Here is a 15,558-nt window from a genome sequence, read left to right on the forward strand (position 1 = left end):
TTAAGCAGAATAAGGCAGTCACACTCACGTACATTGAGAAAACTCAAGTCCACGTCCACGTTGCTCCATGTTGAATGTCCAACATTAGTCCCTCAAAATAGATCTCCAGCTCCTTGGACATTTGCAACTGTACTTTGAGGCAGGAAAGGAGGTCTGCATTGGAAGAAGTAGATGTATCCAAAGTCCAATAGCCCCTTATTTAGCCGTTTACAGCTGCTTTTATGATTGTGTCTAGACGGTTCAAGGTTTAGTAAACAATCCAGTGTGTGAAAGGAGGGGAAATAAAGGCGAGGAGTCGCATTTCTCCCCAGGCTAAAAAGATTCTCCGTCAGCCGCTTGTCATTTAGTTGAACATTTTTGCTTTGACACATTGACACCACATGACATGCATCCTTTAAATGCTCATACACACGAATAAATAATGTCGGCTAAAATATAGTTTGTTTTCATAGGTGTGATTAACTTAAATAAATGAATTGGACACACGTGACGTCACGCTGCCGTTTCGAATACATGGCGGCTGACATATGCATAAGGGCTCAGTCTTTGGCGTGTGTTTGTATATATATTAGTGTGTGTATTTTGTTTGTGTGTTGTGTGTATCAGAAGAGCGGGTTGCCAGTGAAGTACTGTAGACGGTCACGGTTGAGCTTCTTCTCCTTCATCCGTCTGTTCTGGAACCAAATCTTGACTTGGCGGTCGGACAGGTTGAGCATCCTGGAGAGCTGCAGGCGTTTCTCCTTGTTGATGTACACGTTGAAGAAGAACTCTCGCTCAAGTTCTCGGATCTGGTACTTGGAGTAGGGACATCTTTTCTTTCGTGACTTGCTTGTCGAGGCTGGACGCAAACGAGAATTTAGTTAGAAAGAGGCAACAGATCTTTAGTAGATTTAGTTATCAAAATGGAAATTTACGCACATAACGATTAGCGATTTCATTTGAACGCATTTCATTATAATTTCCATATTTTTGCAAAACACAGTAGTCGTACATGCGCCCTATCATCGCATTGATCAATGCGCACTTAAATTCTCCAAAGTCCAAGATATTGTTTTTGCAGAGAACCATGCATATTCAACATGGCCGCCAGATGTAAATAAGTGAGGCTGTTTCGCATTGGTTTTCCATCTCATACCAGCAGTAATCTATTTTTTTTTTTTGGTCTCTATTTTGCACGCGAAGCTGTTTTCAGAGATCCTTATCCTGATCAAAATATTTCACTATCGCACTGGAAATTAAATAGAAACCTGCGCAGTTTGACGCTTTTAAATAGGACGCCTGTAAGATGGAATTTAAATTTCTAAAGAGTTCCCTTTCTCAATGAGTCCCAGTAAAATAGAGTTATTTGTATGCACAAATTGCCAAAAGGTATAAAATCACCACTGGGAACTGCACAAAAAAACTTTTTAGGATGACGTGTTACACTTTTGTTGTCGACGGAGGAATGTTCACTGGGCAAATGGGACACTTAAATAAAGTTATTATCAACAAATGGCCGTACATCTCTGCCCTTGTTGTGGCGCACGTGACTGTTTACAAGCATGCGCAAACAGCATTACTCGATAAAAGCGCACCCCAGTAATGAGTTTATGTCTTCGGATTCAACCACAATCCACTTATACGTCGTCTCCAGTTAAACGCTTATGGCGTTGGTTGTTTGCAGGCGTTTACGTCATAAGACCATAAGGGGTACTAATTTTTTTTTTTTCGCAAACCCAAGATCGCCACGGGAAAAGATGGTAGAATGCAAAGTCTTGATTATTAGAAGATAAGGCAAAACGCATGAAGTGGATTTAAAGTAAACTAAAAGGCGTTTTGCACAATATATATACATATATATATATATATATATATTTAAAAATCATAGAAAATATTTGTCAAAATCCAATAAGTAAAAAAAAAACGTTTCTAAATTAAGAAAAACAATTGAGCGCCCAATATAGTTTTGAGATACGAGAAAGTATACTTTCATTAAGCTATATTGCATGTCAATAATTAAATTAGCACTAAAACGCTTGTTTTCTGCTTGGTAACTTTAATGTAAATCGCATTTCCCACCTATGTCAGAAAACTAATATTTGAGGTGTTTACACTATGATGGTACACACTGTTTGCGGACAAGTAAATAAAAAAATTAAACTTAAAAATTTCACTAAAACGATACACGTGCATTAAATGTGTATTTATTGTTTCTGTGAGATTAGTAATACAAAATATTCCCCATTAGCGATTGTAATCGGTCAAAAAAATAGTCTATAGATTTTTTTAAAATAACGTTGCTAGTTTTATTTGTGATGCCGCTGCTTTGCAGAGTGAAATCATAGCTGGAAAGATGTAAATAAAGCTCTATGGTGTGTTTACTATATGCAGCAGGCTTGCCACGTACTGCAGGGCGAGCGAGCGCGTACGGCTTAACAGTTTCCCATTGTAAATACCTTTACAGCCGTAAAGAACATCTTATTGGGATATAAAACGCTTTTGCATGCTTATAAAGGCGCACACGAGCGCGCGCGGCCACGGCGAAGGACACGCTATTGTCCACGCTGGACTCTTCCCCCAATAAAGGAGGACTATACAACCCACTCTGCTGGCTGCTCTTGTCGCCACAGTTGGACGACGAGTCGTCGTCCACGCTGGGCTCGTCACCGGCCGTGTCCTCGCCGCTTTTCTGTCTGGGCTGCGGCGGCGGAGGAGGAGGCGGCGGCTCGGCGGCGCTCTTGTCCGAGTTGGAACCGTCGAAGAACTGGTCGAAGCCCTGCGGCAGGACCCCGTTGCGTCCCACGCCGGGGAAGAGGTTGCAGGGCGAGGCGGCGCCCGCGTGGGGGCCGCCGCCGTAGAGGGGCTCGCTCTTGAAGGACGACTGGATCAAATCCCGGTGCATGATCTCCTCCGAGGAGTAGTAGGACGCGTAGTTGCCCCGGTAGTGCCATTTGCTGGGGTGCTCCAGTCCGTAATCCCTGAAGGAGACCTCACGGACAGGTTGTCCGATGTTGGCCGAGTAGGGGAAATTCACCTGGCACGAGGTGCTTTGCGGCAAAAAGGACGAGACGGAGGTGAAATCGGGCGTGGAGACGTAGTAAGTGCAGCTCGGCAGATACATGTTGGAAGAGCGCTCGTCGTAGTCCGTCATGTCTGCGGCGGCGGGACCAGGAGGCGGAGGAGGAGGCTTCTCCGCGGCTTGTGCCCGTTAAACTTGGCCCATCTGGCTCGGCAGCCCAGACGCGCGCAAAGAGCCGCGAGCGGGCTCGCTATACATCTTGATCGATTCTTGAGGTAATTGTGTCATGTGATCCGCCGGCCAAGAAATTACCATACATCAATATCGGTCATTAAAAAAAAAAAAAAAAGCCGTCCTGAGAAACTCATGTGAGGCCGTGGGAGAGCCTCCATTGGCTCCCTGGATGCTGGGGGGGAACTCCTCTCTTGCGCCATCATGAACGAGGGAGACCAAGACGAAAAAGAGGAACTGCAATATTTTCATTCAGTCTCACTCATTGACAGCAAGTTGACAAGTTGCCATCCGCGCGCATGCACCCCCCCCCCCCCATTCTCTCTTCCCCCCCACGCACGTCCACAGACGTGGAAGCATTGACGTTGACCTCCAGCCTTATTAATGAAGGGCGTACGAGGCGGCAGCAAAAACGCCAAGGCCACATGCACGTCCATGTTGGAACAGCGAGCAGCACAAAGACGCGCATGTCATTACGCACTTGAAGCCTCATTGCGCCGAGGCGATATGATGCTTGGCGCACTTAAACAAACGCATGATGGCTTCTAATTCGACATTCTTTATTGTCCCGCGTGCAATAAAACAGACGCTTGCATAAATACAACACGCACCCCCATCCCCCCGACCCCCACTTTCCATTCCCGCCCCTCGTGAGGAGAGAGATAAGCAATCACACAAGAAATTAACTTGAGGAATATGCACTTAAAATGCAATTAAGAGGCTTGATGATTGTTCAAATAGGGATGAAGATGGTGAAGAGAGATGCTCACAAATCACAATGGTGGAGTTAAACAACAGCAACGCGTGCGTTATTGAATATGATCCCAAATTCATGTCAGTTGTTAAGCTTGAACGACTTTGAAAAATATTGCAATTATAATTTGTTTGCCTCAATATTGCGATTCCGATTAAATATGTGATTGTTTTTTTCAAATTTCCGTTCCCATGTTTTTTTTTTCAATCATAAGCAATAAGTTAATCTGTTAGACAATAAACAATAATATAGTAAACAATATTTTTGTTATATTGGGTTGAAATAAATGCATCGGGTGATTTGAAATGCTTTCACCTTAAACTGTGACACACACACACGCACACACACACGCACACACACACACCCACGCACACACACGCACACACACACGCACACACACACGCACTTTTAAGTCGTAGCGTTAAATTACAATAGCTAAAGACTATAAGATCAGTTGTTTCCAAGAAATGTTCCATTTTTATTTCGTTACTTATTCACTTTAGCTCATTTAAAACCATTGGCTCCCTTCTTTTCTTATATCAGACAGATTGATGGACAAATACAAAAGCTAACAAGCTTGCAAATAAGTTGTATAGGAAATGTGCTTCACTATAATACTGTGCATCAATTCAAATCCTAAAAAATACATTTTAATGGCATAATATATAGGAAGACTTATTTTCATACGTTTTTTTGTGTATCTTAGAGTAGATATAGATAACTAGATTTCCAACTAATAGAGATATTTATCTTAATGATTCTTTTATTTTTTTTGCTCCTTTTTGCCAGCCACACAGACAAATCTTTGTGCTGTATTTCTTACTATATAAAATCCATGAAATTAATAATCCATTTGTATTATTCTGTTATCTTCCAATCATATTTACTTGCCTTTTATTAATCCCAATATTAAACTCAGTCTATAGAATCCAGTAATTGTTTCCAACAGTGTCATTTTTATTTTAGTTACTTTGTCGTGAACTGTGTTTAGTCATTGTCTGCTTTATTTGTCGACCCACAATTTTAGTTGTTTGTTATTTGTAATAAAGCTCGGCAATGAAGTTGTAAGAAATATAAAGTGTATGTTGCAGTGTTTAAAAAATCTACTGCGCCTGTATTTTTAAGCACAGTTAGCCTATGACCTGGCATCATTTCTAAAAGTCAGTTTATCAGTGTCTGCTCACACAAATAATAAAATGAGGACGTATTGTCGTTTGTTCACCAAGGGGAAAGACCGATGTGGTTTTAAAGTTGATCATTTTACTTCATTTTTTTATATATAATATTGTCCACCCCAAAAATATAAAATAAATACCCAAATGTTATAGGACGTGACAAAATGAGAATGCGTGGGAAGTTGCAATGCTCAGTCCACTAACTTGACCTTAACTTTGTTATGGCACCCCCACTGTCTTTAGGGCCCATGAGCTAAATGACGCTGTCTGGCTGCGTTTTGCCGCAATAAAGCAATAAAGTCACAAAATGGGGGCGGAAACGTCGCACAGAGGAAGCGAGCCTTTGCCGCAGCAGTAAAAATACCCCCCTTGAAAAAAAAAAAAAGATTCCTGCTCAAACGTCTTCTTTGGGATCTTGGGGGAAACATGCGGAGAAGACAACACAATGCTGCGCATTTTAAATACAATTTTGTAAGAGTGATAGCTTTTGAAATATAAAACGCATCAATTGTTGTATGAGAGTGGAATTATAGTCACGTTGATGTGTAAGCAATAGGGAACTTTGCAATTTGTGGTGTTGGATTTTTGTGTTGTGAACTTACAGAGCCTTGTAGACGTGTATAGTTAACCCAAATTTGTGCCCATGAATTATTATTTTTCATATTTGGGGCTCCAAAATGAATTAGCACGTTCGGATTCATACAATTAAAAGGGAAAAAAAAGAGTTAAAAGTCAGTCAGACTATTTTATTTATTGTCATTGCATTTATTTGCGTTATATCATGTGCTATAATTCTGTATACTGTGTTTTAACGACATGGAGCATTTTGTGAGTGCTCTCTATATAAATAAAAATGACTTACTTACCTAAATGGAACTGCAGTCACCTTCAAGTGACTTTGCAACAGTGCAGCTGCAACCATAGTGTGTGTGTTGGGGGTGCAACAAAACAAAAGCTCTGATTTTGTAACGCTTTTTTTCCCCTTGAAAGTGACATGAGTTGCTCACTAGCCCGTCGTTTTGTGGCGTGAGGGTTGTGTAAAAGAAATAGTTTGGTTGAGTTACACTTATAAAGCAAGCTGCCGTTAAATTTTCCTCTCCCAATAAAAAAAAAAGGAAACTTGTTCAAAAACAACACACAACGTGAATACTTGATGGGTACTAGTATTTATTATAAACATGACGTCATCCTGCTCCATACATTTGTGTTAGGTCAAACAAATTGTACATTTTTGTTGGATCAGCTTATGAGAACAGGTTCGCCAAAACACATGAGGTATTTCTTTAAAAAATGGTATGCCTAAATATAACATTCAATTTTATTTCTACATGTCATGGACAAATACTAAGAATGCATTTCCATCAGAAATCACGGTTTAAATACACTTAAAAATGCGACCATATTCTGTAGCATAATAGCACAATTTCCTAAGTCTTTTTTTTAACTTGCTACCACAATCATTATCATGAGTCATAGTTAAATTTTTCCAGAAACTGAGAACAAGATTTAGCAAGCATTTTTGCTTAATAGCATAATTGGAAAACTTACTGTCACATGTGTTAGCCCAATAGCACATTTCAATGTGTTTGGAAACAGAGGGTGGAAAATAAGGCAACATTATTTTTTTATGGTAAACCTGATAACATATTTGACATTCATTTTATTTTAGTGTCAAAAGAAAAAAAAATAGCAGCGCGCGGGCTTGCTAAATATGTCGCCCAATCCCTTCTCGGTTTCCGTAAACGTTGAAATATGACGTAAGCAACTATGCTATTACGCTTACGGCATCGCTAAAACAATGATTTGCTTGCAAAAAAAAAATCTCTTAATGTTTGAGGGGATTCTAAGTCACAAGGCAAATCGACTCCGCTCGTTTGTTGTTATTTAATTGTTTTCTAAAAATGTTGAAACATGACTCGGCTAGTTTAGCTATATGTATACAGACTTCGAAATAATTCACATTCCAGCAATGTTGACATCCACAACGCGTGTTTTTGGAAATAAAGGCGCATTTATTTACAATGAAATGTATCAAATCAAATAATAGACAAGCATGCGTATGTATAATATGTATAATTAAATGGGCGTCAACGTGAACTTGAGCTTCTCGACACATAAGACAGAGAGTGAAAAACGCACATGTGGATCTTGGGCCGCCTCCAAAGCAGCCAACGCCAAGTGTGAAATGCTTGCCGTGATGGGGATTGCAAGCATTTCACACGTTTATAAATAAAAGCCCACGCCAGCCAGTCGAGACGTGACGTGGCGCTGCCGTGGTGGTCCACAAGCCAGGAGCGTCTTCTTTCTTTTCTTGTCTTTCCTTCTTTTTCTTGGCTTTTTTTCTTTTTTTTTAGTCCACTTAGTAAGGAGCAAAGACCTGCTCCCGCATCATGAGTCTCTTCTTCTTCATCCTGCGGTTCTGGAACCAAATTTTCACTTGCTGGTCGCTCAGATCCAATCTGTCCGATAGCTCTTTGCGCTTCTGCCTGTTGATGAATTCGTTGAGAAGGAACTCGCTCTCCAGCTCAGCCAGCTGAGGCTTGGAGTAAGGCTTCCTCTTCTTTCTGTTCCTCACCTGCTGGGACGAGCACCAGGGACCACCTGCACGCACGCCCACGCATACACGCACAATTAACAGCGTAGCTGCGGACGCGAAAAGCTTCTGATAAAGCCTTCATGTTGCATGAAATACATCCATCCATCTATGGAAGTCGAGTGACACGTGGGTGTCAGAAAGGCAGCATATTTTTTAATTTGAACTATTTCATATTTATCGATCTGAAATAAGATCACATGACTGTGTCGATCTACATATTACGATAACAAAGACATGCGTAATACCGCCTTTCTTTCCGCTTTAAAGCCGCGATATTATCGATATACCGTAATGTTTATAAAGGCGTGATTTTCTATTGTTTGCGGGTAGCGGTATAAACCATTCTCGTCTGTGTTTTAGATTTCTTATGACGCAGACTTGCAGATGTGACTTATTATGTTGTTTGGATCTATGCAATGAGAAAACATGGGAAGTCTTTGCATTCCGTGCTATTATAGCAACTATATAAACACAAATACATGATTTAGTTGAGAGCGAATGGTGGAGTTTAAGATACACGATCAAATGTATTTGAATACCATTTTTGGAAGGTTTTCTATTAAAAATATATATAATTTAAGAAATTACAGTGTGCATATCAAAAAGACATGGTGACGGCTATTCAAATCAGCAATTGCTCCACTTCACCCAAATTTAATTTGACATTTTTTTCAAAACGTGTCTATAAAAATGCATTTGTATGACTGCTGCAACTGATACATTTCTAACAGCTGTGTATTAGAAACAAGGAGTCAGACAATAGTTTTAAGTTTTAAGCAGTTAAAATGAACCCAGTGTATTGATGTTTCTATCTGTGTCTGTCCATGACCTTGGTAGTGTTTGAAAAGTGCTTGAATTTGATCTTGAAAAGGGTCCTGGACAGATTGAGTGATCCACTATTTGCTGAAGCTGAACAGTCGTTGATAATAATCGACAGATATAAAACCAGCCATAAAATGTTACAAATAGACATGAGTGCAGGATATTTTCAACAGTGAGTTTCTTTAACAACAAAAACAATCATGAAAATAAAAATAATAATAATTTTAAAAAATAACGATAAAAAGGGGGCTACTTGACCTTCGGCAAAACACGTGAGAGTGGACGAAGGCCGAGCTGGGTCTTGCTGCTTGCTGTTTACATGCAGTCGTCGCGCGCACTCCTGCTCCAGATGGCCAGCAGCCGAACTGTGCCCGTCCAAGTATCCCCGCAGCTCCTCGGCGTAAACCTCGTGAGGTACCCCCGACTGCGGCACCTTGTGGTCTGAACCAGGCGGGCACCGCGCAGCCGACTCATCCTGCAAGGGAGACTTGGCCGAATCCCCGTTGTTGTTGGTTCCGGGCGCGGTCGAGTTGGAGCGAAACGTCGGGCAATAGGTTCCGAAGGCGCGGCTCTGCGCGGGCGACCCGGACGCGCACGAACTTGACCACGGGAGCGTGCACAGCTCTGCCCTCCTGTTGTAAGGGAGGTGATGGTGGTGGTGATGGTGGTGGTGTAGCGGGGGCATGTGGTGCGCCCCGCCGCTGGCGCCCCGCAAGTTGGACAAGTACAGCGTCTCGGGGGTCGGGGCCAAATTGAGCAGAGGTCCGACATAGCCCGGTGGGCTCAGAGGGTTCCGTTCGCACATTGCCATGGAGCTGGCCGCGCGCACGCTGCTCCCGAAGCGCCTTAGCAACTTCTCAAGACTAACGGCTAGCTAATTGGTGATTTGTCAACGGGTGCTCACGTGATATGCAAAGTGCGCACGGGGGCCCCACCCTGCGCGGACGCTCCAAATAGAGCGAGACGGATCAGTCCACGATGCTCGTTGTGTGCGTGTGAGTGTGTGCGTGCGTGCCTGAATTCATCCATTTTCACCTTTCAATTGATTTATGGCCATAAAATGACCGTAAAGCTTCTATGACAGGAGCAAGAGCTTTTACTTTGGGAGATGCACACGAGGACGTCTTTTTTGGCCGCTCAAAAAAAAAAAGCGAATGTCCCTCAAACCAGCTGGGTAAAACAAAACAAACAAAATTCCGATATAGGTCGAAATTGGACAGAAGTTATATGCATCCAATTTTGGCTTGTTTTGACAAAACAACTACATTTTGGTTTGGTTTGTATATAAAAAAAATATTGTTTGGTACAAAATGATCCAGAAAATTGGATCAGATTGACACAAGGAGCGGATCGGTCATTTTCTTATATCCAAATTGTGTTTTTTGTGACCCAGCAGTTTTAAGAAAATACAGAAAAATATGCAAAGGTCAAAATAACACATTTTGACTCACGCCTTCCATATTTAGTATGTTCCACGTCGAGCTTTTCACTTGTTCAAGAATTCATATGACTTGATTATTTGTGTGTTTTAATGTAAAGTGTACGACTGGATTTTCTACATTATTTCCTAAAACCACGTATGAGAAGCACTTCGTGAGTCGTTCTTTGTACGCAGTTTTTCAAACTACATCATACGATTGCTAAAAAAAATAATTCCAAATCTCCATATTTTTCCTTAAAACCGCGTGCAAAGCACCGTGAGGTTTTTCTTTTTGGAGTGGGACCTACATATATACTTAGTTACATACTTCGCATGTTTAATTTGGGCGTAATACTCAATTGTGTATTTTTAAATAGGCTTCAATGACATCAAAAGTCATTCCGAACCCTCCAAACATTTTTTTCCACAAAACCACACACGTGATGTGTGAATTCTCGCCACGAAAAGCAATCTAAAGGTCACGCATACATCATTTTAAAAGCTAAAAGGAAATAAAAGTAACTTTGCGCATATCCCACATTAATACATTTCCCTTAAACCTGCGTATTCATTTGTTTTTAGACAAAACTGCATTCCACAAAAATCTTTATTAATGCCGAATCCCCCACGAGGCATCATCCTTCCTTAATACCACGCAATTGTCTTGTACGAATATCAAGATTATCAATTGGCGCCTGAATACTATTTCATTTAGTAAAAAAATAATAATCAACCTAAAACGACATCTACAATACTTAGGTTCAGTTAAAAAGGCACATTGAAAACTAATACATACGCATTTTGTCCAGTGATTGGATCTAAAATAATTCAAACTAAATCCAAAACGTCCGAGCAATTGGAACACACCAGTAATGTTGTTGTCTTTTTATTAATTTAGAGTGTCGACCTCATTATAAAATATGGTTTGTGCCATCTTAAGACAGTTTCTGCCTATTCTTATCATGATTTTCATCTCTGTAGTTGTGCACCCTGAGTCCCCAACAATGAAGTTATTCTGCAGCAATACTCCGCTTCCAGCCTTTCGCTTGTCACGCACCATTTCGATGCTTGCATGACGCACAACCAGAATAAATGAAGAATTTAGCGCAGAAAATGTGTTGCTTTGCTTCACTGTAAACCAGGAACGTTGCGTAATTTGCTCCGGACACACTGGACTTGATTGTTCTTGTCCTATTTGAAATAAAGTCAAGAAAAATGTGTGTAACTCTATGCTTGTTTGTGCAAATCGAGAATACAAAACAAGACGCGCATGCGGAGTGTTGCAGTCACAAAACAAGGGGAAATACTTGTAAACAAAGCAAACAACTACATAATCAGCCTATTCATTTTTTTTAAAATCACCAATATGCGAAGCTAAATTAGTCTTTTTCAATCAACATTCCGGTTAAAGGCATAAAAGTCTTGATAGGGCCAAGAAATGCAGAGGGGGGGTGGGGGAGGTCAATAAGAAAAACAGATGCACACGTTGTTTTTCAATGAGAATAAATTAACGTCTCGTGCGACCCTGGACAGGCTTAAACATTACACGACAAAAATACTCTTCTTGAAAAGAAATATGTTATTTGATGTTTTAGCATCAGGGGAATTCACAATCAAACGGAAGAAAAAAACAGTTTGGATTAAGGAAAGGTCTTTTTAAATGAAGGTAAATTTGCTGGAAAACACGTAAAGAAGTGTTGTGTTGTTTTACGGCTCTTTGTGTGAAGCGCTTCGCTGCAATGTCGTTTCCTGCCAAGGGAACTCTCCCCTGCACTATTGTCCTTGGTAATAAACTTGCCGCCTGTGCTGCATGCATGCTGCTTCTCTCGTTCAAGTTCTCTGCTGCTCTGCACGTCTGTCTACAACACACACGCACACGCACACACACACATACTCAAAGTGGCAGACTCTTCAAGTGTCCCCGTTGGCGCCAATCGTTGTCAAATAATCTTTTGCTGTGTATGGAACAATGACATTAGCCTCCTCATAACTAACTTTTGTATGGGTTTAATATGATTGTAAGGGTTTACAGAGAGTTTTTACAGACTTGTGTGTGTGGGGGGGCTGCAAATGTTTACAAATGCCAACTTGAGGCTTGTTTAAAGGGCTAACCTTACAAGGGTGACGCATTTAAATGAGATTCACGCTGTCAACAGACTGTAAAGTCCAAAGTATTGTTAAAAATCTATACACACATGCGCGCACTCCTTATTCGTTCAAAATCGAGCAAATAGTTAGAATGGTAGCTTCACTTATCTTCAGTCAAAACTTCCCCAAGTGTTTATTTTTTTACGTTTTTTGATAAACGAAATGGGGGGAAAAACACGCATACAAAAAAAATCAACAATACATGAAGATCAGAATTGTCCCGATTATTCCTTTGAGGATTACATTGACCTGAATTACTGGGAAGATATAAACAAAGAAGCGAAACTTTTTTTTTTTAAGCAAGCACGTGATATTGTGACAGTATGACCATATACGTACAGCCAAATACGGTAAGCTAACGACTCCGGACATTTTGTTGCAGAACAAAGAGCTGCGTTACTTGATATCATTCTGATTATTTTCCTTTCAAGGCGTCCCGTTACGATTAAAGATATTACGATCTACATTCCTTAAACACATATTTGTACGAATATAGCAGTGGACCACAATCTAATTGCGTAATTGTATTTTATTTTCTTGCTCCGGCCTGTTCTACAAAATATTAGTTTTATTTAAAGCAAGATAACACTAAATAATATATTTACCCTTTTTGGCTTTATTCTAGCTCATAGATTGAGTTTTACAAAGCTTTTTTTTTTTTCAATAAAGCTATTGAATTGTTTTGAATCACATCGTCCTGATTCAATTTGATTGTGTTAAAGGATAAATAGTTATCATAGAAAGAAAACAATCTAAAATCCCGCTACTACACTGTGGCACACCTCTGCACATCGACGTTCTTTCGTTTGTCGTTCATGAGAAACGCAATAGTATTCTTCAGATAGTTTAGAATTAATGCAGGAACCATTTTGTTCGCACTGGCGCTATTGGTGGAAGCACTAATGGGTGCAAAACTGCAACCAAATGCGCTATTAATGTAAAACTATTTTTCTTTTATTTTTTTTAGTCTAAATAGTTCAAAATACCTCTTGAATAATTATTAGTCCCTTCTGCGGTGTCTTAAAAATGAGTTGTGATAATGTTATAATGGCCATTGAATGATCCCAACTAGTAGAATGTTTTAGCTTTTTAAATCAGGGATTCAGCTAAGCCAAAGTAAGACGAACAAAAACCGTTTCATAAATCCTTAAAAATGTTGGGTTAAAAACATCCCAGTTTGGGTGAAATAATTGACCCAATTACCTTGGTCATATATATATATATTATTATTAGTAGTAGTAGTACATATTATGTGCATGCAGGCGGCTCGGTGACGCACTGGGTAGCGCGTCCGCCTCACAGTTAGGAGGGTGCGGGTTCGATTCCACCTCCGGCCCTCCCTGTGCGGAGTTTGCATGTTCTCCCCGGGCCCGCGTGGGTTTTCTCCGGGCACTTCGGTTTCCTCCCACGTCCCAAAAACATGCTTGGTAGGTCGATTGAAGACTCCAAATTGTCCCTAGGTGTGAGTGCGAGTGCAAATGGTTGTTTGTCTCTGTGTGCCCTGCGATTGGCTGGCAACCGGTTCAGGGTGTCCCCCGCCTACTGCCCAATGACGGCTGGGAAAGGCTCCAGCACGACCGCGACCCCCGTGGGGACTAAGCGGTTCAGAAAATGGATGGATGGATTATGTGCATGCACACATTATTATTGTCCACAACTCTGGTGAGTGAGCAACTGCATGAATAAAAAGAGGAAGAAAAAGAAGAAGCCTCTCTGTGCTCCCGCTAGCACAAATTACTAACTGGCTCCCATACTGCCCTGTCAGCACTTGATTATTACAACCAATAGGCAATCTGCAATTCTCTCGCCGCTATTCTTTTGTATTCCGCACAGTGCATAAGTAGCTTCTGCGCATATTAAATTAATAACAGTTTAGTATCCCCTGAACTGTATTCCATCAAAGGTGCTAGTAATTCACACTTTTAATAGTCAATCCAGAAGAAAGCTGCATAATAGCCATGGCAAAGTGAAATCATTCTATCCATCATTCTATCTGGCCATATCTGGCCATTTATCCGTTTATTCTTCTATCCAGCTATGCAGCTCGACAAGTTTATCCGTCTGTCTGTCTGTCAGTCTGCCCGTCTGTCCGTCCGTCTGTCTGTCGCTCTCTCCATACATTATGTACTTGGGCGTGGTGGAATATTTGTAAGACTCAACACGCCGTCGAGCATGTTTTAACTCTTAGTTGAAACAACAACAACAACAACAACAACAATGTTCCATTTGGGATTACTAATTGTAACTTGGGACAATTCTTTGAAACAACACTTCAGGCTGCTGGTGTATTTATTGGATGGTAACTGTAATTGCAACAAATGTACACTAGATGGCAAGCTAACGCTAGCAATCAGGACCACAGACGCCCTGCAAGAAAGCAATTGTAAATAATGTTTTGAAAAAAAAAATCAAGACCTACTCCCGCAGTGTCTTAAAAAACGAAACGAAACAGTCTTCATGTTATTATTATATGACGCAAACCTCAATCCCAATAAAGTTGTGTGAAATGTAAACAATAAAATATAACGATGTGCAATTTCCTTTCAACATTTTCAAATGAAGACAAGTTACATAATGCATAGTTTTTTATTTTTTTGCAAATATTAACTCATGAATTTGATGACCAACACGTTCCAACGCGTTTCAAGCTTGCAATTCTTTTAATGGTCACTAGATGGCAATAAGTCCACATCTAGTCTATCTTGCTCTGCTCGCCTCCTCTGCTCACACCGAAATTAACATAAATGCACATTATTAGGTGCTTAAAAGTTACTCAACACTTTCTCAATACTTTTCTTAGATAGTTAACTACAGTTTAAACATTATTTGAGTAGAAGTGTGGACTCTTAGTTTGCTTTGATGTCTGCTAAGATACTTTTCTGTACATTGATTCAATTAAAAAATCAGACATGTACATATTTTGCACATTATTATGAAACAACGGTAAAGTCCTATTTTTTTATTATTCAAAAGCAGCTGCAAAGAACTAGAAAGATAATTGTACTTAACATTGTCACGGAACCCCCTCCCCTCCATGATATGCTTATCTGAAACGCTTACAAGGTGTTTCAAATCCGGCAGGGGACGCCAGAGCACGCCGAGGCGACTGTAATGATTCCCTCACATTCTTTGGGAGAAACAAGAGTTCTTTACGATGCCTTAGAAGGCAACTACTGTATAAACACTGCAAGACGCGACCGCAGGATGAACCAGCGATATTTAAAATATTCAATTACAGTTTATGTAAAATGAGATTTAAAAAAAAATGCTGCGAGGATTGTCACATTTGTTGTCAAAATGTGCAATAACACGTAAGGACGTTAAAAAGGCTTAAAAAAAGACGATTTACAGGAACAAAATTAGCATAAAACTTAGATGCAAGAAACTGGCACAGCCCCAAAAAATGAAGCTAAA

At 40.4% G+C, this 15,558-nt stretch overlaps 2 protein-coding genes across 2 annotated transcripts; both read right to left on the minus strand.

Moving 5' to 3' along the window:
* Positions 1 to 176: 176 nt before the first annotated feature.
* On the minus strand, positions 177 to 3,530 carry hoxd11a (homeobox D11a). The gene is made up of 2 exons (XM_037240527.1): positions 2,584 to 3,530; positions 177 to 838 (listed from the first exon to the last, which is right to left on the minus strand). Exons 1-2 carry the CDS (start codon positions 3,128 to 3,130, stop codon positions 603 to 605), a joined length of 783 nt encoding a protein of 260 aa, XP_037096422.1. The 5' UTR covers positions 3,131 to 3,530; the 3' UTR covers positions 177 to 602.
* Positions 3,531 to 6,305: 2,775 nt separating this feature from the next.
* hoxd12a (homeobox D12a) lies at positions 6,306 to 9,437 on the minus strand. Its single transcript, XM_037240526.1, has 2 exons — positions 8,835 to 9,437; positions 6,306 to 7,759 (listed from the first exon to the last, which is right to left on the minus strand). The coding sequence occupies exons 1-2, from the start codon at positions 9,385 to 9,387 to the stop codon at positions 7,518 to 7,520; spliced, it is 795 nt and encodes a 264-aa protein (XP_037096421.1). The 5' UTR covers positions 9,388 to 9,437; the 3' UTR covers positions 6,306 to 7,517.
* Positions 9,438 to 15,558: the final 6,121 nt, after the last annotated feature.

Source organism: Syngnathus acus, chromosome 21 (assembly GCF_901709675.1).
Source record: "Syngnathus acus chromosome 21, fSynAcu1.2, whole genome shotgun sequence".
Taxonomy (NCBI): Eukaryota; Metazoa; Chordata; class Actinopteri; order Syngnathiformes; family Syngnathidae; genus Syngnathus; species Syngnathus acus.

Excerpts from the sequence above, each read along its gene's own strand:
- hoxd11a (XM_037240527.1), bottom strand. The coding sequence starts at position 3,130 with ATGACGGACTACGACGAGCGCTCTTCCAACATGTATCTGCCGAGCTGC. Across the intron at positions 839-2,583 it reads CGACAAGAGCAGCCAGCAGA|CCTCGACAAGCAAGTCACGA; the intron begins GTGGGTTGTATA and ends GTTTGCGTCCAG.
- hoxd12a (XM_037240526.1), bottom strand. The coding sequence starts at position 9,387 with ATGGCAATGTGCGAACGGAACCCTCTGAGCCCACCGGGCTATGTCGGA. Across the intron at positions 7,760-8,834 it reads TCTCACGTGTTTTGCCGAAG|GTGGTCCCTGGTGCTCGTCC; the intron begins GTCAAGTAGCCC and ends GCGTGCGTGCAG.